This window comes from Suricata suricatta, chromosome 5 (assembly GCF_006229205.1).
Source record: "Suricata suricatta isolate VVHF042 chromosome 5, meerkat_22Aug2017_6uvM2_HiC, whole genome shotgun sequence".
Taxonomy (NCBI): Eukaryota; Metazoa; Chordata; class Mammalia; order Carnivora; family Herpestidae; genus Suricata; species Suricata suricatta.
In genome coordinates, this window is record NC_043704.1 from 153,329,744 (window position 1) to 153,354,819 (window position 25,076).

The following is a 25,076-nucleotide window of genomic DNA, read 5'->3' on the forward strand; positions in this document are numbered from 1 at the left end:
CCTTGTACATGCTGTCTTTGCAACAAAGATGTCTTTGTGCTGTCCTCTTTCCCCCTTCTTTTTCATGCATTTCATTGTTATTTCTACCTTGTCAAAGCACACGCCACTTGATACCCTTCTTCCCCCCGATCTCCACTTTTATTTTGGTCTTAGATCTGAAACTAAAGATACTCAGTGCTCACCATCGGTCATTTTGCTGAAGCCCCCAAATCGTCTCCTATTTCTGAAGCTTGTCTTTTCGTCAAGACCCCTTGGGGTCATGAGTGCGCGGATCTTCTGAGCTCTCACGTGATTCGAACTTCTGTATGCCCTTGACACTTTAAGGGCAGCTTAGCTTGATACAAACACTTATTCTTAGTTCTGATTTTCTTTTCTTTAAACTTTTTGAAAACGTTGCCGCACTGCTACTTGCGTTTTTGAGAAGTCCCACGCAGACGTGACCTTCCCTTTGTAGGAAACTAGCTCTCCTGGCCTGGACGGGTTTTCCCTCACCTCCAAAGTGCGGCAGTTTGCTAGGATAGGTCTCAGCTGATCATTCTGGGTCAATTTTCTATGTAATAAAAAGGGGTCCTTTCAAGATAAAGATTCGGGTCATTTGTTTTTTTCAGAAACTTCTGGGGCAGTTTTAAGTATGAACCAAGTCCACTATTTTGAGAAACTTAACAGAAGACAATGGGGGGAGGGGAGGGGGGAAAATAGAGAGAGAGGCAAACCATAAGAGACTCTTAGAACAAACTGAGAGTGGATGGGGAGCAGGGGAGAGATGGGTGGTGGGCACTGAGGAGGGCACTTGTTGGGATGAGCACTGGGTGTTGTTAGCAATGAACCATGGGAATCTACCCCCAAAACCAAGAGCACACCTTACACACTTTTTATTGGCCAATGTGACAATAAATTATATTTGAAAGAATTAAAAAAAAAAAAACCCAGTTCTAATGTCTTCTCTTTTGGTAGCTTCAAGGAGCTCCGATTTTCCCTGTTACTCTGTCTTTTTTTTTTTTTCTTCTTTTACCTATCCTTTGTTTTCTGGACTTCTTCAGCTCTTGCTGTCTTACTTTTACAACTCTCACCTTCTATGCTCTCTACTACACTTGCAGACCTCTCAGTATTTATTTTACTATGTTGTAATTTAGGCTTCATTTCTATGGTCTTAATTTTCTGTTCAAATTCTTTGCCAGGCTTGATCTGCCTTCTCTTCACACATTTCTGAGTTTTAGATGCTCAGGTCTGTGATATTCTTTCATATCCACACTGGTATTAACACTTAAAGTTCATATTGGAGGGTTGTTACAATTTACCCTACGTGTTCTTCATTCTTTTGTTTTCTTTGGAGTATTTCATCAGCTTGAAACATTCACTGTTTGTGTATGTGGCAAGTTCCTTTTTGTTTACGTCGACACGCTTGCAGCAACAGACAACTCTGTGGGGGCGAGGCGAAATGGGAAATGGATTGCCCGGCTCTCTCCATTTCTTGGTCCCAGAGGGCCTCTTTCTGTTGGTCACTAGTGTAAATTTCCTGAGTAAGTAGTGTCTCGGCAGCAGGGGCGGGAAGGCTGCCCCTTTCCCTCTGAATCGTTGACTTGCTGGCCACAGGCCGTCACCCTCAGCTTTCTGCCTGCTTTTGCTTCTCACCCACCGAGCCTGGTGGGACACCGCTTCCTTTCACGAGGACTTCCTCGCTCTTAGAAGTGATGCCGCTGGCCCTGTTCATTTTCTAAACCTCTTCCTTTCGGCTCCCCCCACACCCACCGCTCTAACCTACCAGGTCTCAGACCTGCTTTGCAGCATTTTCCACTGTAGGGGAGACCGCAAGGAGCCTGGTGTAACTGACGTCCTGATTTAGGCGAGGGCCTGCAGCAGAGGTAAAATTTGGGGGATTCTGCAGAAGCTGACCTCAGAGGACTTTCTATGTAGGCTGTTGTCATAATTTGAGCAAGGTATAAAGGGGTCCAAAGTAAAACAGGGGGGGGAATGGAGAGAAAGGAAGTGCTTTAGGAGTTACCAAAGGAGTAACCAAATTCACCTGGTGACTAATCTGACGTGGGAAAGGGGGGGGATATCTGCATTTGGGGTTTGGGCTCCTGGACGTGATGGACGGTGGATAGATGCACGGGTGGACGAATGGACGGATGGACGGATGCACAGATGGAGGTGCCAATTCACCAAAACAGCAACATGAGAGGAGGAAGCCTGGGGAAGGGCGAGGGAAGGTAAGTGGAGTCTGAAGAATGGGAGCTCTGGATGGAAACACAGATCTGGTCTTCCTGGTCCATAAACAGTGGCTGAAACCCAAGAACAGATGAAATCATCCACCAAGAGGACAGAATGGGTGAGAAAGAGGGACGAGGACAGAGACTTGGGGCCCAGCGGTGATGAAGGAGTAAACGGAGCAGAAGTATCAGTAAAGAAAGAAGGAATGACATGTAGGAAAACAGAAGAGTTGGGAGAGAAAACAAGGCAAGGATAGAAATCATTACAATGGATTAAAATACATGAACTATGTTAAATGTATCATTGACACTAAAAATAAAAATCTAGTTGCTGTTAGACGACACTTGCGGATTAACCTGTTCTTTTGAAACCTGGTGAACAGGGGAAAGAATGGACTCGTTCGGCCTGTGGCACACAAGCCCCACCGCTGGGTAATTCGATAGGGAATGTCTCACACACAACGTCTCCCTCATCACTGGTGGTGATGACCGCAGGTGCCCGTAAATGAAGAGGAACAGCAAAGTGGTACTGCTAAGAACTAATAGAGCTAAACATGAACGTCACAAAACGAGAGAAAGCCAGACACGACGTGCCTCCTCCTGGAAGAACACGCCAGTGCGGTCGCCTGGCACACAGAGGAAGAGAATCACGCTGCGTCCCATCAGGTCCGTGCGTCGGTGGTTAGGAACGAGGGGCAACTCTGCCCCCTCACCCCCAGCAGCAGGGTACGTGCCCATGTCCAGAGACATTTTTGATTGTCACGACTTGGGGAGAGGGTGATACTGGCATTTGGTGGGTAGATGCCACCCCCCAACCCGAACTTATACAGCCCTAAATGTCAACAGTACTGAGGCTGAGGAGCTCTGTATTGGAGCCAACCACTGATTTACAGGAAATATAGAAGATAGAGAACACGTTACACGACGCCACAGAAATAGGATCAACAAAATCCAGGATTTGAGAAATTCTCCCTGAAGGAAGGCACGGAGGGAGGGAGGAGCTAGCCCGTGCGGCCTGGGAGAGGGGCCCTCGGAGGGGTCAGGTCGCCGGTGGGGAGAGCTGATGTCAAACTCTTTGGGTGCGAGGTAGTGTTTCAGCAGGAGGGCAGGGGGAGCAAGAAGAGATCCCTGGGACGAGGGGCAGATGCTGGAGGGAGAAAGCCTGGAGGAACACTGAGCATGGGGAGACAAGAAAGGAAGAGCCTAGGAGGCCACTCAGACACCAAGGGAGAGAGTCTGGGTGCGGGGTGGAGAATGGATGGTGGGGTCACAGTATGGGGTGGGGGTGGCTGTGGGTTACAGTTTGGGGAGGAGTGACCAAAGAGTCAGAGTTGGAGAAGGGGGTGCTGGGGTCAGAGGGTCCTGCTGATTTAAGTCCACAACCCCCCCTGCCCCCCCCCCCCAGGATGAGGTGGCCCTGGGCGGGACGGGGGCACTGCAAGGAGTCAGGAGGGCAGGCAGAGTCGCCCAGCACAAGGACGAGGACCCCTGGTGTCCGGGAGCACTCCTCGAGGCAGGATCAGGGGTGCCGGGGCCCGAGGGGTTCACTCAGGAGGCCCCCGGGACTCGGACAGGATTCTCTGCTCAAGCCTGGCGTACCTCGGGAGGAGGGCCTCGTAGACCTGGAGGGGCAGAAAGAGCCGTTTAGAATGGGGAGGGGGAGGCCCCTCTTACACCGCTCTGCAACCTGCGACTTTACAATTCAGTAGCTCATTTCCTTGTAACGGAACTTTCGTGCTGGGCAAGAGGAAGGAGCATCAATTCACACAAGAGGAAGAGCCAATAGGACTCAAACTTACAGTTGAAGATTTTTTAAAAAGGCAAATGAGGACAATTTGTTATCAAGCCTACAACTTTTGTAAAAGTTCTAGGCCCCTGGTAATGCGGTGTCGCTGTCTCTTCCCGTAGCTGGCGAGGTCGGGGCGCAGAACTTCTGGAAACTGACTCGACGGTGCACTGCTGTTAAAGGGCTTGAAACTGCCCACAGCCTCCGACCCGGTCCCCTGCATCCGCTAAGCTGTCCTACGGACATCCTACACGTGGGGTGCCAAGCCTACTGAGGGCCTAGACACCAAACATCCAGCCCCCTAAGGCCGCCGTGGGCCACACCCTGGAGAAGCAGTGTGTCCTCACAGCAGTTTGCACAGCGTCCAGGGAAGGGCCCCCGCCGTTCCCCCGCCCCCCACCCCCATGTTACAGCTCAGGCTCAAGGACGTGAAATCCGCATCATGCAGGGGCAGGGACCACCCTGGCTCCACCGGAGCATCTTGTGACGTCACTGGGCCGAGGAAGCCCCAAGGACAACCTCCCAGGGGGTGTGGCTTTCCCACCCAGATGCAGGACCCTAATTAAAGGTCATTTTTCTATTTTTAAAAAATGCTTTATTTTTATTTTTGAGCGAGCAAGAGAGAGATAGTGTGAGCAGGGGAGGGCCCGAGAGAGAGGGAGACAGAGAATCTGAAGCAGGCTCCAGGCTCTGAGCCGTCAGCACAGAGCCCGATGCAGGCTTGAACCCACGAGAACCTATGTGAGACCATGACCTGAGCCGAAGTGGGACGTCTAAGCGACTGAGCCTCCCAGGCGCCCCGTAAAGATCATTTTTAACAAGAGCAATGTGCCGCCTAGTCATGCTGATGTTCCATTCCTATTGTCTCAAAGGCAAGAGAGAACTTTGGCAAGCTGACCAAAGTTCAGACTGGCATGCAGAATCGAAGCTTTTGTTAGCCTTTCACTCACATAATTTCAATCATAATAATTAAAAAAACTAAAAGCAACTGTTCTAAGACATAGTAAATGCTCAGGTAAATTACTGGGGGGAGCCTGGGTGGCTCGGTCAGTTCAGCGTCCGACTCTGGATTTCAGCTGAGGGCAGATCTCACAGTTCGTGAATTCGAGCCCCCTGTCGGGTTCTGTGCTGACAGCACGGAGCCTGCTTGGGATTCTCTATCTCCCTCCCTCTCTGCCCCTCCACTTTGTGCATTTATTTCTCTCTCTCTCTCAAAATAAACAAACTTAAAAGAAACTATTGGTTCAATAGCCAGGTAGAATGTTATGTAGTTGTTAAAAAGTAATATGTATGCTGTTTTTTTTTAAGTTTATTTATTTTTGAGAGAGAGAGACAGACAGAGACAGACAGAGCATGAGTGGGGGAAGGGCAGAGAGAGGGAGACAATCAGAAGCAGGCTCCAGGCTCCCAGTGGTCAGCGCAGAGCCCGATGCGGGGCTCGAACCCACGAGCAGTGAGATCATAACCTGAGCAGAAGTCGGGCACTTAACTGACAGAGCTGCCCAGGCGTGTGCTCCAAGAGTAAAAATACCCATGTTGTACTGTCGTGTCTTTTTATTTATTTATTTTTAATTTTTTTAATATATATTTTTTAATGTTTGATTTATGAGAGAGAGAGACAGTGTGAGCAGGGTAGGGTCAGAGACAGACACACACACAGATCCTAAGCAGGCTCCAGGCTCTGAGCTGTCAGCACAGAGCCCGACGCGGGGCTCGAACCCACGAACTGTGAGATCATGACCTGAGCTGAAGCCGGATGTTTAACTGACTGAGCCACCCAGGCGCCCCTGTCGTGTCTTTTTATTTTTTTTTTAAACACTTTTTTAAAATGTTTTATTTATTTTTGATACAGAGAGAGACAGAGCATGAGAGGGGGAGGGGCAGAGAGAAGGAGACACGGTACCGGAAGCAGGCTCCAGGCTCTGAGCTAGCGGTCAGCACAGAGCCTGCCTGTCGTGTCTTTTTAAAACGTGGACCAGAAAACCACATACAGTGCGCCGTGTAATAAACCCAAGCCAGAAACCAAGGAGGGAAAACGAACCAGAAATACAACCCCACATTCTTAATCTTCATGCATTCCTTTTTATTTATTTTTTAAGCTGTTTTCCCCTGGAGCTTTGTCAGCCTTGCGTGAGAAGGGCAGGTGGCTTCAGGCGGCGCGTGTGACTCACAGACAAGCAGCACTGAGGACCCGGGCCCACATCTCCCTGAGATCTGGGAGTAGCTCCGGGGTCCAGTGTCTCCGTGACGGATTATGCAGCCAGGCCCAGATCAGGAGTATCTGAGGCGGCCCCGTGCGTGGACAGAGGACAGAGAACTCGGGGCGTCGCTGTCCTGAGTCCGAGGAGGACCCTGCAGTACTCAGGTGAGCGACAGAAAGCACGGCTACAGGCTGGCATCTCCGCTGGAGCGTGACCAGCCAGGTGCCACAGAGGGGGCCCGGAGGACGCGCCCCTGCCCCCCCCGCAGGTTTACTAACTGCCCTCTGGCAGGTGGGGACACCGGCCATCACAGGATGCCGCCGCGTGCGGCCGGTGTTGGGAAGGATTCTGAGGCTACTAAGAGTAAAGCGTTCCTTGAGGCGCCTGGGGGCCCCCAGCGGTTGAGCGCCCGACTTCGGCTCAGGTCACAATCTCGCCGTTCATGAGTTCGAGCCCCGCGTCGGGCTCTGTGCTCACAGCTCAGAGCCTGGAGCCTGCTTCAGATTCTGTGTCCCTCTCTCTCTGACCCTCCCCTGCTTGTATGCTCGCTCTCTCTCTCAAAATTAATAAGTAAGCATTTAGAAAATGTAATAAATAAAAAAGATAGAGTTCCAGGAGCTCTTAGTGACCGTGGTGGTCAGCAAGCCGGGGAGGCGGCAGCACGGAGTGGTGGGTGTGGGGGCGGGGGTGCGCTGTCTGCTGCCCTCGGTCCCCCAGCCAGGCCTACCCCAGCTGCTCTTACAACCGCGGTGACCCTATGACCAAGGCGCAGTCCGGCGGGGGCGCCGGAGGAACAGACCAGGACTCTCCCTGCTGAGCAAGAAGGGCGTGAGGAGAGACTGCCCAAGGCCCTGCTCCCCACCCTGCCTAAGGACGCAGTGGTGGGTGGGGGCCCTCGGACACCCTGCGCTGGTCCGGGGCACACCCAGAGCTGCACTCACTGCCCAACACAGGGGCCATGAAATGTGACAAGTGCCGTGAGTATAAAATGCACATCAGATGTCAAAGGCATCACACAAAAAAGTGGAATGTGGAGTATCACATTAGCAATTTTCTTATTGATTACCTGTTGAAACGACAATATTTTGGACATACTGGATTAGATAAAATAGATCTTCAAAATTAGTCATTGCATTTAATCTTTTTATTTTTTTTTAATGTTTATTTTTGAGAGAGTGAAAGAGCAAGCGCCAGCAGGGGAGGGGCAGAGAGAGAGAGGGAAACACAGAATCCGGAGCAGGCTCCAGGCTCCGAGCTGTCAGCACAGAGCCCGACGTGGGGCTCGAACCCACGAACCGTGAGATCATGACCTGAGCAGACGCACGGAGCCACTGGGTGCCCCTCAGGATAAAGGAGGCTGCTAGAAGGTTGTAAATGGCCTGTGTGGTTCTCACGTTCCCACTGTCCTCTGCGACTGAAGAACTCGAGGGAGCATGACCCAGAGCTGACACTTCTGAGCCACTAAATCAACTCTGGCCACTGCCTTCGGACTTCCCGTTACACATGTAATCGAGCCGTTAGAGTCAAGGACTCCTTTTAAGCCTCCCAATTAAAAGTAGGCAACCCAGGGGTGCCCCGCTGTCTCTGTTGGTTGAGCGTCCAACTGTTTATTTCGGATCAGGTCATGATCCCAGGGTTGTGGGATCGAGCCCCACATCAGGCTCCACGCTCAACTTAAGATTTTTTTCTGGGGCGCCTGGGTGGCTCAGTCAGTTGGGCATTCAGCTCAGGTCATGATCTCACGGTTCATGGGTTCGAGCCCCGCATCGGGCTCTGTGCTGACAGCTCAGAGCCTGGAGCCTGCTTCAGATTCTGTCTCCCTCTCTCTCTGGCCCTCCTCTGCTTGCGCTGTCTCTCTCTCTCAAAAATATATAAAAAAAAATTTTTTTACATAATAATTTTAAAAAAGATTCTCTTTCTCTAATAATAATAAAACAAGCAGGCAGCACAGATGTGTCCACTTCACAGACGAAGAAACATTCAGATACAAGAAGGTTACATGGGGAGGGAAAGTCAGGATAAGAACCAGAACCCGAAGGCCCTTTATGGTGGTGTAGGGTATCCTCAGCGCACTGAGCTGGCCCTTGCGGGGAAGGGCACACAGGGCACAGAGGTGAGGGCACACAGGGCACAGAGTGCAGGTGTCACCTGGTCACTTGCACACTGTGGGCTTCTGCTCCCAGATATGCTGAGAGGCACTCCGTGGAGTTTCTACGTGTCTGGGGACAGCTTTTGCTGCAGACTCGGTTTTCAATGTTTACACAGCAAACAGCTCGGAAGAGAGAGAGAGAGAGAGAGGCGCCAGGGAGGAGGGAAACGTACTGGCTGGCCAGGACAGCACAGGTCATGTCCCCCTTGGGAGCAACGTTGGGCAGATCTGCTCGCAGCTCCTTTGTAACGTGGGCGTTTCCTAAGCCCGGGGTCACTCAGCTGTGACAGACCCAGCGGTCTCCGCGTCCTCCTGGGCCCACACCACACAGGGCCAGATGTGACGCAAGCCCGGAGCCCGAGCTGCCTGCTCGATGAGTAATAACGGCCTCTGCCCGTGCAGCCCGCTCCCGGGCTCCAAGAACCTTCTGCAAACAGGGGCGGGGTGCGCTGGCTTGCCTCCCAGCCTGCCCTTCAGGAAGGAGGCACTCATCTCCCAGCCCTCAGCTGACAGCCCCCTTTGGGGTCCGCTTCAGCTACAGAGAGCGCCTTCGCCCAGCCTGGGGCGGCCTGTGCGCAGAGACCGACCGACCGGCACGAGGCAAGAAGGCCCGGCTCCCTCGCCCCAACTGGGTTCAACTTCAAAGAGCAACCTCGGCTTCAGAACGTCCTCCGGGAGTGGCCGAGGGCTCCGGCCACAGCCCCGTGGCTCCCCTCCGCCCGCTGCGCCGTCCTGCTGGTTCCCGTCCACACACGCGGACCCCGAGAGCACCTCCAGAAGTCAGTCCCTCTCAGGGCCCGCTCGCCAGAGCCCGAGCTGGAGGGGCGGCGCCTGCCTGCACCGGGATTTCCCAGGCCGGCAGACTTCAGACAACACCGCCACACAGCACGTCCTGTGCTTCGGGGGGTCCGCCTTCCAGCGGGGTCTGTGAGCCGAGAAACGCAAGGGCCCATCCCGAGGCCTCGAACTGCCGAAGACGCAGCCAGCGCTCTAGGCGACCCCTAGGGCCGCACGACCAGCGAAGCCGGCAAATCTCGGCCGACAACCTGGCTTCTCCTGCTCTGTTTCCCTAACAGTGACAACACAGAAGCAGGCTTCCCCTGTAGTTGAGCACGTCAGCTTTAACAGGAAGTGACAGCGCCAAACTTACCTTTTGGAAAAAAGAACCACAGGCGACCTTGACCATCGTGGGTCTGAGTGGTACCGGTCCACTCATAGGTGAGTTTTTTTCAAAACACTAGACTGTAAACGTATTTTGCTTATCAATTTCGTAACACCTTCTGCTCTCTAGTTTACTGTCCCGTAATAATCCAGTATCCAGCACACAGAATTCATTAAACGTGTGTTAACCGACTACATGATATCACCGAGGCTTTGCTCTGGTCAACGGGACGCTATTAGTACTTAACTTTTTGGGGAATCAAAAGTGACGTGTGGCTTTTTACCTCTGCAGGAGGACTGGCGCCCATGAACCTGTGTTGTTCAGGGTTAACTGGAGTTGTTTTCACAACGCAAAGGCTATGACCAAATTCTGAGGGTCTCTCACCTGCGAAGCGCCTGGGGTGGGGGTAGCCGCTAATCTGGGAGGCGGGGCTGACTTCACAACCTCCGAAAAGGGCACGTCTGTTCCAGCTGCAAGGCCTGGAAGGGAAGCTCATTTCGCGTCAGTGCATGTTGCAAATGAAGACATTGACGGAAAATAGCATTTTCTCTCTGGGGTGATAAAATATTCTAAAACCGGATTATGCATAACTCCGTCAACTGACTAAAAAAAATCACTCAGCTGTGCACTTAAAATTGGGTGACTCGCATGTCATATATAAATTGTGCCTCTACAAAACTGTTTAAAAAAAGGGAGAAGAGGGGCGCCTGGGGGGCTCAGTCGGTTGAACAGCGACTTCGGCTCGGGTCATGATCTCACGGTTTGTGGGTTCGAGCCCCGCATCAGGCTCTGCTGACAGCTCAGAGCCTGGAGCTGCTTCGGATTCTGAGTCTCCCTCTGTGTCCCTCCCCTGCTTGATTTGGTCTCTCTCTCAAAAATAAATAAGTATTTAGAGAGAGAGAGAGAGAGAGAGAGAGAGAGAGAAGGGAGAAATGTCCCGTGCAGACCTCCGCCCACCAGGGCCTCGCTTGTCTTGCTTAGTGTGACAGCATGTGCCCCAGCAGGCGGCTGACACCGGACACCGGCAGAGGTGGAGCGGTCGCCTGCCCCCCGCACCCCCATGGCTGTACTGCACTCAAGTCACCCCAGGCTGCCTCAGCTCCCCCTGTCTCAGGACCTTTTCCTTCACCGTTCACGCCAGGCGCTCCTACCCCCTCTCTTCGTGGACCTTTCTCTTCTCAGATAAGCTGCAGCCAAAAAGGTCACTTGTTTGGAGGCTCCCCAGCCATCCACCCCTGAGGACCCCCTGCTGCCCAGAGAGCACTTCGTCCCATTTCTGCCTCCAGATCTACGGTGCCTCCGTGCGGAGTGCTGGGGACTGGCTCTCCGCCGGAGCCCTGGGGCCTAGCACATGCCTGCACACCCGAAGCGCTCAGGACGTGCCCACCATGTGCATGAGTGCAGGACTGGCAAAGAGGAAAGGCTGCCACAGGTGGGCCAGAAAATGAGGAATTTCCGGGCAATTTAAGGAGTAGTAGCAGATTGGCAGGGCAAGTTGGGACCACGAGTGCGGGAGGGTCCCGGGAAGACACGAAGCTCAGTTTCCAGCCAGAGGCTGGGATATCCCAGCTCAGAGCTGCAGGGGGTAGGGGAAAGGGGAACAGGGTGAGGGGTGGGGTGGCCAGCAGAGAGACCAAGCAAAAGACACTGGTCCCCTCCCCACTCATCCAGAGAGTGGCTCCGTGTGAGGTCCATCCCGGACGCGGCTGGGGCAGACAGACTCGGAGGGGCTGTCACACCCCAGGGTGAGGACTCTGTGCTGGGTTTGGAGGGGAGAGTGGGGCAGTGGCCCAGGCAACCTCTGGCCACAAAGCAGGCACAGAAAAGGAAACATGAGAAAGCAGCGCAGTGCCGCGTGGCAGCAGGGTGCCCAGGGGGCAGGTCCTCTCTGGCTTCGGCAGCAGCAGGAGCGGGAAACAGGCCCCACGCTTCTTGTGGACAACAGCAAACGCTGAAAGACTGCGGAACAGCATTTTCAAGGTGCTAAGGTGCGGTATTTTGAAATTGGGGTCCTGTGCCTGGCCAAGGCAGCATTCCTTTGGAGAGCGTAAAAAGTCCATGGTGGACACGGAAGGCCTCCCAAATTATCACCTACTGAACTCCTTCTTAAACTTATGTAGGTCGTATATTCCAAAAGAACTACCACAGAAGAGAAAAAGAAGAAAGAAATTTCAGGGAATTAGAGAGAAGTCCATGGGGAAGTGCAAATAAAAGCCAACGTGAAAGGAGGTTTGATTAAAAACATAACCTGGAAATAAACTGCCCAGTGATGTTGATGCAGGAGGTGGCATGAGGCAGGGTAAGGTGGGCAGCGAGGAGAGGGAGAGGAGAAAAGAGGTTAATTATTTAGAAAAGGATCTGGTCCCCAATTCACGATATTGATAGAAAAACGTAAGCTTAAATAGGTGGGTTGAAAAGATAAAAGGACATGCATGAAGGATGGCACTGCTGGAGGAAAGAGAGCCCCGGGAGGTGGCAGTCCACGCCGGCCAAGGACGGAGCAAACGGACTGCGTGGGGCCCCTGTGGGCGTCGCTGCTCCCACAAGAGAGAGGAGGGAGGCCCTTCCACTATCCCGGGTTTCAGAGAGCTGGGCCCCGAGGAGCTGTCCAGGGTCCTGGACTGCCCGGCTCTGAAACTGCCTCTTGGTCTTCACTTCCTGCATTTGCTGAAAATACGGCCTGGACTTCAGCCGCCTCTCCTGCCCACTGCTGTCTAGACCTATGCCCAGGTGTCCCCAAGCACGTCCTGTGTCCTTTCCCAACGTCCCCGTGCTGAACCTTTGACCAAGGCGCATTCAGTTAGGAACCTAGTTTTCTTGCCTCACGTTAAGTACAGAACAAAAGAACAAAAGGTTTGGGGTTGGTTCTCACCTGCTAGGAGGGAGAAAAAGGAAACTACAGCCCCACCCTACTGTCCCTAACGACTGGGCTGCCCATCACTGCCCTCTAGCCTCCCCAGCCCGGCCAGTGCCCCAACTCGTCCAGAAGCCTTGTTCCCCATCCTCTGACCTACCGTGGAATGCTCGGTAGGCAGAGCCCAAGCAGGCAGAGTTGGCAGTGTCTATGACGTACACGGGGGAGCCAAACACATCCGCAAGGACCTGGAAACGACCGAGGCCTCACTGTCATGAAGTTGTTCGTCAGAGGGAACACGGACATTCGGACACGCATTTTCTTTCTTTCTTTTTAAATTTTGAGAGAGGGAGGGAGAAAGGAAGAGTTGGGGAATGAGCAGGGGAGGGGCAGAGAGAGAGGAAGACACGAAATCCCAAGCAGGCTCCAGGTTCCAAGCTGTCCGGACATGGCCCAAGGCGGGGCTCAAACTCACAAACCACAAGATCATGACCTGTGCTGAAGTCAGACGCTTAAACAACCCAGGGGCCACCCCCCTTTTTATTTATTTGAAAGAGAGAGAGCACAAGCGAGGGAGGGGCAGAGAGAGGGAGACCCAAAATCCAAAGCCACCCAGGTGCCCATTGACATGTATTTTTCTAGGCTCTTTCCTCATGTGTCTTCTGATGACTCCCTGTCTACCTCTACTGCCTGGCAATAACAGAGTCAGGATGACCGGGGGCACGTCTCTGTGGAGGGCCACAGCTCTCCAGGCTGTCCCTGCACGATTTAACCATTTTATCAAACACAAGAAGGAAGGTTTAGGAAGTATGCTTAGCCAATGGTCCAGGTGGAGACAGCTGGGTACCAGGATAATATCAACAAGCCCAAACAAACCCAAACTAACAAAGGCATGTTTTCTAGGGAAAAGGGCAAAATTTTCCATTTAGGTCACCCCCAAAATTTTATAAATTTAATATGGAGGACCTATACCCAGAGGAGCTCACTCACATGAAAAAGACCTGGGAGTCATAGTTGGCCAGAGGAAATCAGTGGATGGTGCCACAATGCCCCGTCTGGGGCCTGTCACTGGACCGGCGTGCATTCTCCCCCAATGCTGTGGGTTTGGTGCTGATGACTCCCCACAGCCCCCCCTCAGAGGACTCGCTCGTAGCTGAACAGAGGCTGCCCGTCCTAGGAGGCCATTCTCACCTCCCTCCATGGTAGCCACCTGGCCCCCTGCCCAAGGTGGAGCCATGTCTATCTTACCGTTCATGTTTTGGATCCTCCCTCCAGGATGGAGCTAAAGCCAAAACCAGGTTTTTGTTCACCGCTTCCCCCTGTCCTGCCTACACCCCTCACTCTTTCTTCTGGGAGCACCTTCTCAATAGCCCGCTTAGAGAGAATGCCCATTTCAGGCTCTTCCTCAAGAGAATCTTACCTAAGACACGTATATTACAAGTCAGTAGTTGATGCAGCTCAGGCTCTATCCAAAAATGCTCAACGGCCCAGGGAGACACATACAGCCGCATGATGTGACAGCGTGATGGTCAGACATCTGCAGAGTGGGAAGAGGCAGTCCCTGCCGGACAGCATCTGGCTCTTAGAAATAACTGACACGGGGGGCGCCTGGCTGGCCCAGTCGGTCAGGCGTCCAACTTCAGCTCCGGTGATCTCACCACTCATGGGTTTGAGCCCTGTGTCGGGGTCTGTGCTGACAGCTCAGAGCCTGGAGCCTGCTTTGGATTCTGTGTCTTCCTCTCTCTCTGCCCCTCCTCCCTTTGCACTCTCTCTCTCTCTCAAAAATGAATAAATGTTAAAAAAAATTAAAAAACAAAAAAGAAAGAAAGAACCGACATGGAAGAGGCCCTTCTGCGCAGCCTGTACCAGCACGTACCTGTAAGATGTCTCTGTTGTGAGATGCGCCTCCAGTGGCCAAAATCCTTGTCTTGGGCACTGCAAGGAAAAAGGAAAAAACTGAACAGCTGTAACAATCTCCCCAAAGCAAAGAAGACTGTTTTCCAGAGTTCGTTAGATAAGAAGGGCTTGAGCTGGGCCAGTGCCTCTTGTTCACCACACAGGATTCAGGGAGAGCCAAAGCTGGCTCTGTCCATGCAGGCTTGTCTCAAGTAATCCTTCTATTTCTTAATTTTGAGAGAGAGCGAGAGCAAGAGAGAGAGAGTGAGAGAGAGAGAGAGAGAGAGAGAGAGAGAGAGAGAATCTTAAGTAGGCTCCATGCTCAGCACAGAGCTCAACTTGAGGCTCAATCCCGCAACCTTGGGATCATGACATGAGCCGAAATCAAGAGTCAGACGCTCAACTGTCTGAGTCACCCAGGCGCCCCACAGGCCTATCACACAGAATATGCTTCTGAGGCTGCTGCCACACTCATCTCTTACTGTCTTCATTTTTTATCATTAAACAACAGAATCTCTCTACAAACTAGGAAGAGAAGAGAACTTACTTAAATTAATAAAGACCATATATCAAAAATGTACAACAAGCATCACTCTTAACAAAACAGAAGTACTTTATTTAAGATTGCTGTGCTTCCCAGACCCCCAAAATATGGATTCCAAATGACCCTTGCTCCCAGATATTTTTACGTTCATGTCATTGCCTCTCAACATTCAACAAGGCTGACTCGTGTGGCCGGTGGGACGGTGTAGAAAATGCCGGAGTGGGAGTTCCAAGGCCAGGTCATAGAGGACACTGAGGCCTCTATCAGAGACACTGGCTTGTACCCTCACTTTGGGTACAGTTAACTGAAGGTCACAAAGACTCAGGCAGTCCCATGGAGATGCTTACAGGGTGAGGAAGTGCAGCTCCTGCCAACAGCCGTGGAGCTGGCCAGCTGGGAAGGAGACTCGACGGCCTCAGTCAAGCCTTCAGATGATGGCAGCCCCGGTCAACATACCTTTTAGGAGACCTCAGCCAGAACCACTAAGTTATGCTAATTCTGAATCCTTGACCCACAGAAACTGTGTAAGACAATAAATGCTCGTTGTTTTAAGCTGCTAACTCATTTCGAACGTATTTTCTCTAAATTTTTCCTTATTTTTGAGAAAGAGAGAGAGAGAGCAGGGGAGGGGTAGAGAGAGACGGAAACAGAGGATCAGAAGCCGGCTCTGAGCTGACAGCAGAGAGCCTGATGTGGGGCTTGAACTCACAAACTGTGAGATCAGGACCTGAGCTGAAGTCAGATGCTCAACTGGCTGAGCCACCCAGGCGCCCGTAAGTTGCTAAGTCTTGGGATAATTTGTTACACAGCAATAGATAACTGTAGTAGGAACAAAACAAAGACTCATACTACCCAGTACACTGTTACATAAGACTAGTTATGTAAACTATTCCTATATAACGAAAATAAAAAAATAAAAAATATTTAAAGATTGAAAAAACCTACCATTATTCATAAACAATAAACTATCTAATTAGAAAAATTTTAAATAGGCAAGCTAATCACAGTTTAATAAGGTTGCCATATACAATAATCAATGCCATTTTTAGCAACAATTAGCAAATGTGATAGAAAATAAATTACCAGTCACAATGGCTACCAGAAATGTAATATAGCAGAAAATACCTTAGCAAAAATTCAAAAGTCTCTATGAGGAAAAAAATCGAAACCGTTATTAAAGTACAAAAAGGAGGGGCACCTGGGTGGCTCAGTGGGTTAACCCTCCAACTTCAGCTCAGGTCACGATCTCATGACTTGTGGGTTCAAGTCCTGCGTCAGGTTCTGGGCTGACAGCCTAGAGCCCGCTCCCCTATTCATGCTCCCTCTCATAAAATAAATAAACATTAAAACTTTAAAATAATTTTTAATGTTTATTTATTTTTGAGACAGAAAGAGACAGTGCAAACAAGGGAGAGGCAGAAAGAGAGGGAGACACAGAATCAGAAGCAGGCTCCAGGCTCAGAGCTGTCAGCACAGAGCCTGACGTGGGGCTCGAACCCACGAACATGAGATCATGACCTGAGCTGAAGTCAGACGCTCAACCGACTGAGCCATCCAGGCGCCCCCAGAACATTATTTTCAAAGCTCTAAGATAATATGATTTTTGAAACTTAGAATTCCACGTATTATAAAAGTAGTATTTACGTGTGAAGGCAAAATTAAAATATTTTCATACAGTCTGAGACCATCCCCCACACGTCCACATGAAAGAACAGCTGAGGGCATCCTGAAGCAAAGATGAAGTACAAACACAAAATCGCTTAGATGTGCGGTCTAATAAATAGTGCTAATCAAAGAAAGCAGCCAAGTGTACAATTTAAGTAATTATTGATGCATAATGCACACCGAACAGTAACGATCTGGAGCTGGAAAGTGGGAGGTAAAGAAAGGAGAGAAGAGAGGGAACAGAATGTCTTTCAGTGGAGAATATAATTACCGAATAAAATATAAACTTTAAACACGGATCAAAACCAGTAAGTGTTAATATCTATTCTGAAAATTTTTTTAACATTTGCTAATTTTTTTATTATTTAAAAAAAATTTTTTAATGTTTTTTATTTATTTTTTTGAGAGACAGAGAGACGGTGTGAGCAGGGGAGGGTCGGGGGGTGGGGGGAGGGACACAGAATCTGAAGCAGGCTCCAGGCTCTGAGCTGTCAGCACAGAGCCCGATGCGGGGCTCGAACCCACGAACCGTGAGATCATGACCTGAGCCAAAGCCAGACACTCAACCAACTGAGTCATCCAGGCGCCCCACGTTTGCTAATTTTTGAGAGAGAAAGAGAGTGGGCAAGTGCCCAGGAGCGAGGGAGGAGCAGAGAGAGAGAAGGAGAGAGAGGATCTGAAGTGGGCTCTGTGCTGACAGCAGCGAGCCTGGAGCCTGTTTTGGATTCTCCCTCTCTCTCTGCCCCTCCCCTGCTTGCTCTGTCTCTCTAAAATAAAAAACATTAAAAAAATTGTTTTTAATGCTTTAAAGCCGGGGAGTGATGACATCCCATCAGCCCTCCAGTGCCCAGGACTTCCCTGCTCTCGTGGCCTCTTCCTGCACACTGCTGGGGACAGCCCCCCCCAGTGTCCCCTGCTGACGGCTGGACGACCCTTCACGCCAGGCACCATCCGGCCCTGCCCACCCATCTCACTTTTCTGGGCATTCTGAACTCTTTGGAGACCTTCAGGGAATGTCCTTTTACACGTCGAGGGATGCAGTGGAAAGAAATGGGAATGTGTATAATCCTTATCTTGTTTATTTAAAAATCTGTGGTGAGCGCGCATACATCCTGAAAAACGGGCATCGACACCTCACACGCGGACCGCTCGACACGCCCCGTGTAACTGGGAGCCGCCACCGCACCCCAGAGCCTCTGCCGCCTCCCCCTGCGTGGCTGCTGGCGGTCCCCGCTCCCCGCGACAGCAGATCACTCGTCTGGTTCTGAACCTGATGGAGGCGGAATCCCGCTGCGTGCACGTCCGTGTCTGCCTCACTTTGTTTTGTTCCGAGTTACATGTATGGGATCCGTCCCTTCTGTCGTACAGAGGGGCGGCCGGTTCGCACTCACTTCCGTGTAGCGCCACCACCGAGGCACCACCGCCCCCGCGCCCTTGCCCTGCCCGCCGGTGGGCGCGGGGTTCCGGTGCGGGGCTACTAAGCACCGTGGTGCGACGCCTGTTCGCCCGGACGTCTTCGGGACACGCGGGCACGTTCTGTTTCCCACTCGCCTGGGGGCGAGGCCGCTGGGACGGGTGTGCAGCTTTAGAAGACCTGGCGTCAAAGCTTCTCGGAAAGGCCTCCCTAAACCTGAAGCTTATTGCTGCAGTATCCTCGGGCGTGCCTGGTTCAGGGACGGCAAACCTGCGCTGCGCAGGACTCGGAGCCTCCGTGAAAGCACCCTGAGGAGGAGCTGGAGCAAAGAGGCTTCAGGGGTTTTGTACCTTCTCGAATGACAGCGGCTGCTGCCCAGAGGGACCAATACACCTTATACACCTGGGCTCCACCCTCCGGTGGAAGCCCCGCCCCCCCCTCCAGTGCCAGCATTAAGAGGAAGTTCACAGACCTCCTACAGCTGCCCGTCCAGGACTCAAGTTCTTAGAAACCCCCTTCTCCTCAGAGGGGACCCTCTCCCCAACTTGCCCTGCTCTGCCTTTCCGTTCCAGACCCTGTCCCATTCCAGACTCTGTTCCGGTTCCAGATCCTGTTCCAGACCTTGTTCCAGACCCTGTTCCAGACCCAGTCCCATTCCAGACTCTGTTCCAGATCCCATTCCAGACCCTGTCCTATTCCAGACCCTGTCCCGTTCCAGACTCTGTTCCAGACCTTATCCCATTCCAGACCCTGTCCCATTCCAGACCCTGTTCCAGACCCTGTTCCAGACTCTGGTCCGGTTCCAGATCCTGTTCCAGACCCTGTCCCGTTCCTGACTCTGTCCCGCTCCAGACTCTGTTCCAGCAGTGGCCCTGCGTCCCCACGCGTCCTCCCCCAAGCCCGCAGGGCTAGGCAGTGCCCCCCAGGCAGAGCGCCCCAGCCTAGGCCTTCCCCCCTGCACTGCCATGTCCTCAGGGTCCAGGGCTTGGGGCTTTGGGTCCGCATCTTGGAGGCTGAGGTTACAGGAAGGTCTGTGCGTGCGACAGCTACCCGCCAGGAGGGCAGGCTCGTGCGGACAGAGCAGAGAAGCAGAAACAGCCCGCCTCCTGCCCCTGCCTGCCCGCAGGCGCGCGCTGACTCACCTTGTCTCCAGCCACGGGCCAGGCTCCCCTCCCTCCTGCCTGTGGGGCAGCCGCAACAAGCCCGTGAGGCCTGGCCTCGAGGCGGGAAGGGTCTCAGGCGCCTCAGGCAGGAGGGCCTGCACCCCAAAATGCAGCAGCTCACTTACGGACGCGGTAGCCCAGGCCCTCGGCGTGAGTCCTCTTGGCCATGAACTGCCCTTCGATCAGGGCTCGGATCTCCACCTCCCTGGGGAATGCTGGGACCTGTCCCCAAGAGAGAGCAGGCACAGAGTGAAGGCCCCTTGTTTTCCCTTCATTGTGTGTGTGTGTGGGTGCGTGTGTGTGTGCGCGTGTGCGTGCTGTTTAAATGATAACCCAGATTCGGAAATCATGCCTCACACCTCCAGTGCGGCTCACACTCAGCCAGGTCCCTAGTCAGCTGAGCACCTGTGACACACGCTCACACAAACACATCACGCACGCACATGCTCCCAGCCTCACGCATCCTCGCTTTGGAGGAAGGGAGCATCAGAGAGCTAGTCTCGGGCCACCCAGGGTCCAGCTGTGACCTCACGTGAGTTATGTAGACCCTGTCGGGCTTCATCTTCTTAACAAAACTAAGGCCACAGTGGTCCCTGTGGTTCAGGGTGATTACAGTGACCAAAACAGACAGTAGAGCATGTTCCAGGTGCTGGAGACTCACTAAGTGAGAGCTGCAGCTGCAGAGTGACCTTCACGCCACTGCTGATGGGTGTCAACTCCAGCTCTGCCCGTGGGTCAAGCCCCCGTGGCCAGTACTGACCCTACCTTCTCCCCGACAGCCCTCGATGGCTTTATGGGAAAGAGAGCATGCATACCTTCTCTGTATCTTCTCCGACCCTTCGTCAGAAAACCAAGATGAGCTCCTTCCCCCCAGAGTTTACATAAAGCCTTCCACTTACAACCCAAACGGACTGACTTCATCGGCCACAAATCCAATGCCAACTCTAACCGTAACATTTACTAGGCAGAGTGACTTACTGATCCCACCTAGGAAAGGCTGCAGGGTGGAGGGGAAACAAACAGCGGCCTCAGGGCCAGAGAGGATGGGGCTTGGGGGCCCCTCCACACCCAGGCCCTGGTGACCTGGGCACAGGATTTAGCCTCTCTGGGCCACAGGGTGCCGTGAGCAGTGAATGAGGAAAGTAGGAATCCACCAGGCACAGTGCTTGGAGCTAAACAGCACTTGATAAATATCCGTGCCTGTGGTCTCAGGGGCTTTCCGTCAGGAAGGCAGTCCCGCTCTGGACACAACAGGAGTCCTTGGGCTGCAGGGAGAAGTCGGCCAAGGTGACAATGGCCTCTCTGACACCCAGGGCTCAGTGTGGACACGGCAGGCTCCGGGAAAAACCCCTAGGGGATCTGCACTGCGCTCTGTAAGCACGTCAGCCTTGGGTCCTGCAGATTTCCCAGCGCTACCATGCACTCTGGCACGTCAAAAACATTTGCTCTGGGGCCGCCTCGGGGCTCAGTCGGTTAAGCCTCCAACTTTGGCTCGAGTCACGATCCCACGGTTTGTGGGTTCGAGGCCCATGTCGGGCTCCATGCGGACAAGCGTGAAACCTGCTTGGGATTCCCTCTCTCTCCCTCTCTCGGCCCCTCCCCTGCTTGCTCGTGCTCTCTCTCAAAATGAATAAATAAATTAAAAAAAAACAAACAAACAAATACCTTTGCTCTAGTAATAGATGAGTAAATGCAGGACACCCCAAAAGTGGCAGAATCTGATAGGCAGTTGTTAAATGTACTACTCAAAAATGTAGCCAATTTCTCTCCAATACCAATACCACACGTACCTTGTGGTTTTCTGCACTAAACCTGTGGCGCCCCATAATTTCAGGGGTGATCTCCATTACGTCAAAATAAAACCCTGAAACGAGACCAGGAGGAGATTCACTGTCGGGAATCAAAGACAAAAGCTAAGCTTCTCAAAGACTTAGGCGAGAGCAGGGTGAAGCGCCTCCCAGGAGCTCAGGGGACCGCCCTCGGTGCCCGCACGCCAGCAGGACTAGGGGGGGGCCTGAGCCGCACGTAGAGACAGTGCTTCCTGCTCTCACCTGGCGCCCAGGCCAGAGGCGGTGCCCAAGCAGCCCTGAGAAACCAGCCCAGGTTTGATCAAGGAAGACACGTCTCCTCCCTGTGCGGAAGGCCGGCCCCAACACCGGGCACCGTTCCTGACAGAACCCTGCATCTGGGGCAAAAGGCTACGTGCGGAGGGCACAACGGGACAGGGCAGGGCCGTGGCTGCCATCCCTGACACTGTCCCCGGGGCCTCTGAGTGGGGCAAGGATGAAGCTATGGCCCAACCTTCCACTCCCAGCACGGAGAACGGCCCGGCCGCACTCAGATCACGGGGTTGCGCACCAGTCTGGAAGGACAGGTAGGGCTCCCCTTGGCTTCTCCATGGCCCTCATCTCCCCACACCCAGAGGCCCCGGCCCTGTCCCTTCTGCGGCCCTTCACAGACCCAGGCAGCGCCCAAGAGCCTACCCAGGTTCCCGCCGTTCCCCATCTCCGTGGACCGCAGCGCCTCAGAGAGCTCCCTCCAGGAACCGGAAGCGGACTCATCGCGGATCTTCTCTCTCATGAGAGAGCCATTTTTAAAGCTGCAGAAGTGCACACACCTCTGAGGGAGGGACCCGGTGCTTGCTGGCTGCACCCGCGTATTTTGGTGAAGACTCCCAGGTAGAAGAGCTGCAGGTCAGGCTGGACCACAAGCCCCAGCCAGTGAATGGCAGAGAATCTGAGGTTCTCCCTCAGGCATCAGGCCCAGCAAAGGTCCCTCAGAATCGCTGGGAAATGCACTGGTCTTGGGCTCTCTGTGGGGTTGCCACAGAAGCACCCCAGGGAGAGACGGCGAGCTGTGATTTCTACACATCATACTGCCCGGATAATGGAACAGAGCGGGCTAAACTTAACAGCCCTCTATACTCTCCAACGGTTCCTGGGGCCTAGAGGCTCAGAAACTTCCCTGAGCAGCTTCCAGTGGGTTTCCAAAGGCCTGTGATCGGGATGCAGACCACATGTCTTCCATGACAACTGTCGGGAGGTAGGATGTCCTTCCTGCCACTGTGGAAGGTCTACCAAGCGTGAGGCATTTCACAACAACTCTAGGAAGCAGCCTATCACTCTCCCCGTTTGTGAGCAAAGCATGGCTCACACGTGCCCCGGCATCTGCCCCAGGCCCACAGGATATAAGGTGCTGGGGTTGGGATTGGAGTCTAGGTTTGGGAAGGACTTCAGATCCTGGGACCCTCCCCACCCAGCTCGGCTGTCAGCAAGACCTCAGCTGCTGGGCAGAATGACTTGAGGGGTCCAGATGGTACAGAGCTGCCCCCGCACTCCCCCAAGCCTACCAGAGAAGCGCCATGTAGTGCTGGGAGTCAACCGGGTTGCAGAAGACGTGCCCCTCCAGGGCGGGCATGGGCTCCCGGAGCCAGAGGAACAGGGTGTCGCTGGTGCCCAGGCTGACCTGGGAAGACATGGGCAGAGGTGAGGCGCCTCTCTGTGCGGCTGTACCAGCCCTGACCCCCACCACTTCACTCCTCATGCTGTAGGCCCCAGATTAGACGCCCTTCTGACCCCCCCATAAAGTAAGTCCGAAGTTAGCAACCAGATTTAGGATCTCCCGGAAACTGTAGGAGAATTTCTTACAACTTAACCACAATTGCATCTAACTAGGGGTTTGGGTAACGAATGATTCCCCGAAGGACTTTCCCACCAGGCCCGGGAGGGGACTGACCCTTCTGCCACTGCAGACTGGCCTCTGTCAGGGGGACCTGCGTGCTCAGCGAAGGCCAGGACCCTCCGGGAGAGGAGATAGAGCAGGTCCTGGGGCCTAGTCTTCCTATCCCCTCCTTCATCTGACTTTTGGGACCAGCAAACCCTCTAGTAGGCAAGAAAGAGGCTCCTGGAGCCCAGAACCGCTGTCCCCCAGGGCAGAAAGAGCTGGCCCCACCTGTGCGTGTGACAAGTCATCTTACCGCAATGTCCCCTTCTTCCAGCTTCATGCCTGCCAGCGACGCTGAGGACAGGAGGGGACCCTGGTTAGCGGAGGCCACACAGGGCCACGGAGCAAACCCCAGGCACCCCCAGGTGGGAGGCAGCCCCTACCTCCCGCCCCGGTCCACATGCCAGGGTACAGGAAGGAAGAGGGTGAGCTGAGGGCTCAGGATGGCCCCAGGGAAGGTCCCAGGGGTCAGGGGGTTGGGCCCCTGTGGTCACGCTTCCTAGCCTCTTATAAAAGGGCCCGAACTCCCCACCATTGAGTGCTCCCATGAGTGCCAAGAACCCAGGGGCCCACATCTAGACACCAGGATACACATGTAAGAGAAAGACGGAGGGGAGGCAGGGGCTGGACGTCCCCCTTGGACGATTCTTATCTGCCTGGCTCACTGACGTACTCTCGAGCGGAAAGGTCTGGAGGTGGTCTGGCCTGCGGCAGGTACTCACTAAATGTCGAGTGACTGAGTGAACACGTGAGTGACAGGGGCTCTGGGAAGGACAGGGGCACTCAATCCCTCCCGCTGAGCACCGCAGCCCGGTGTGTCAGCGGCCTGGGGCCCGGAGCCCTCCCTCCGATCTAGCCGATGGGGAGAAGGGACGGTGGTGTCCCAAACACTGGGGGCCGGCCACTGTCAGGGCCTGGGGACGGCTGGACCGCAGCCAGCCGTTAGGACGATCCTGCACAAAAGCGTTGCCCAGGTTAGTTCACGTAAGCTTCCTCGTGCACAGAAAGCAAGTTGGAAGGACAGCCATCAAGACTGTAACTGTGGTTATCTCTGGGATAAGAGACTGTGGATGATTTCTGCATCCTCCCTTTGGTTTGTCAGTGTGGAAAAACACTTTGATTCCTGCAGGGAAGAGGTAACTCTTGTAAGGAAAAGAGCACAAGCCTCAGTTAGTCTGCTTGTGAGGCAGCAGCTAACGCATCATTGAAAACAGCAGCAGACTGAAGGCCAGACTCAGGGAGGACCCGGCTGAGGGCCACCTGCCCGGGGTCTCCAGCGTTGAGCCAAGAGGAGGGCCTGGAGAGCTGCTGGCTGGGCCCTCCCGCTCAGACATGCCCACCTCAGGGGCCACGAGGCCCCTTCTTCCCCCTGATGTGCTTCTAGCTGATGGAGGAGGTACGGAATACACACTGCCTCTCGAGGGGTTATTTTCATTCTGCGAGGAAAGCAGACCTCCCGACTGTCAGGGCTGATGGCCGCCAGGAGCCTGGGCCCCAGGCCGTGCACACTGCGGACTAGAGCCCCCTCGAGGCCCAGGGCCAGAGCACGGGGCATCATGCCTGGCCACCGTGGGGGTCAGGCCGCTGTCTACCAGCCTCTGCCTCCCCTTCCCCGTTGAACCAGGGGCACCGGGACCCGCCCTCCAAAGCCTCTGTGTGGTTCTGTGCTCGGACCACAGGGTCCCGAACGACCACCTACAGAACAGCCCAGCCCCCCAGGGCCCCCAGACACCAGAGCCACGGCTGTCCCGGGAGGGAGGGGTCGCAGCGAGGACACTGGTGTGGCCACAAGTGTGGCGGGGACGTGCTAGCTGTCCCCTCAGCTCCAGAGCGGACGGGCCGGAAGCACACGGAGGAACACCACCAGTTATTTGCAGTAGTGGCTGTAGTAACAGCAGTGACCTCAACGTGTTTTGCTCATCACAATGGTGGACACAGATGCTGCAGGAAACACGGAATCGAATGCCATGGCCAAGGGTGTAACCAGTCATCAGGAACGAAGTTAACAAGGGCCGTCAGCTCTACTTCGAGGCTCACGGCTACAGGCCAAGACGTGTGCGCCTCTGCTTACGTGGGTGTGGAAACCGGGAGGTTTAGAAGGAGAGCACGTCCCCTGACCGCGAGGGGACATCGGCCTCGGGAGGACGGCAGCCCGGCGCCCCGGCCACATCCTTGACACTCACTTCCTTAGAGCAGGAGCCTCGGAGGGTGATTTAGGGCAGGGCTGCCAAGCAAAGTGGAGGATGCAGTTAAATCTGAGATTCAGAGAAACATACTTTGGGACGGACTTAGGCTAGAAGATCATCTGC

General features: G+C 53.8%; 1 protein-coding gene across 1 annotated transcript in view; it reads right to left on the reverse strand.

Moving 5' to 3' along the window:
- Window positions 1–1,108: 1,108 nt before the first annotated feature.
- XYLB (xylulokinase) overlaps window positions 1,109–25,076 on the reverse strand; it is a 52,590-nt gene continuing 28,622 nt past the window's right edge. The window contains exons 12-21 of the mRNA XM_029938790.1: window positions 24,221–24,327; window positions 23,021–23,146; window positions 22,394–22,509; window positions 21,528–21,643; window positions 20,835–20,908; window positions 19,170–19,266; window positions 14,239–14,297; window positions 12,523–12,610; window positions 9,893–9,987; window positions 1,109–3,832 (exon numbers count right to left, since the gene is read on the reverse strand). Coding sequence (XP_029794650.1) covers window positions 3,755–3,832; window positions 9,893–9,987; window positions 12,523–12,610; window positions 14,239–14,297; window positions 19,170–19,266; window positions 20,835–20,908; window positions 21,528–21,643; window positions 22,394–22,509; window positions 23,021–23,146; window positions 24,221–24,327 — 956 coding nt within the window. The 3' untranslated portion in view covers window positions 1,109–3,754. The remainder of the gene's footprint in view (window positions 3,833–9,892; window positions 9,988–12,522; window positions 12,611–14,238; window positions 14,298–19,169; window positions 19,267–20,834; window positions 20,909–21,527; window positions 21,644–22,393; window positions 22,510–23,020; window positions 23,147–24,220; window positions 24,328–25,076) is intronic.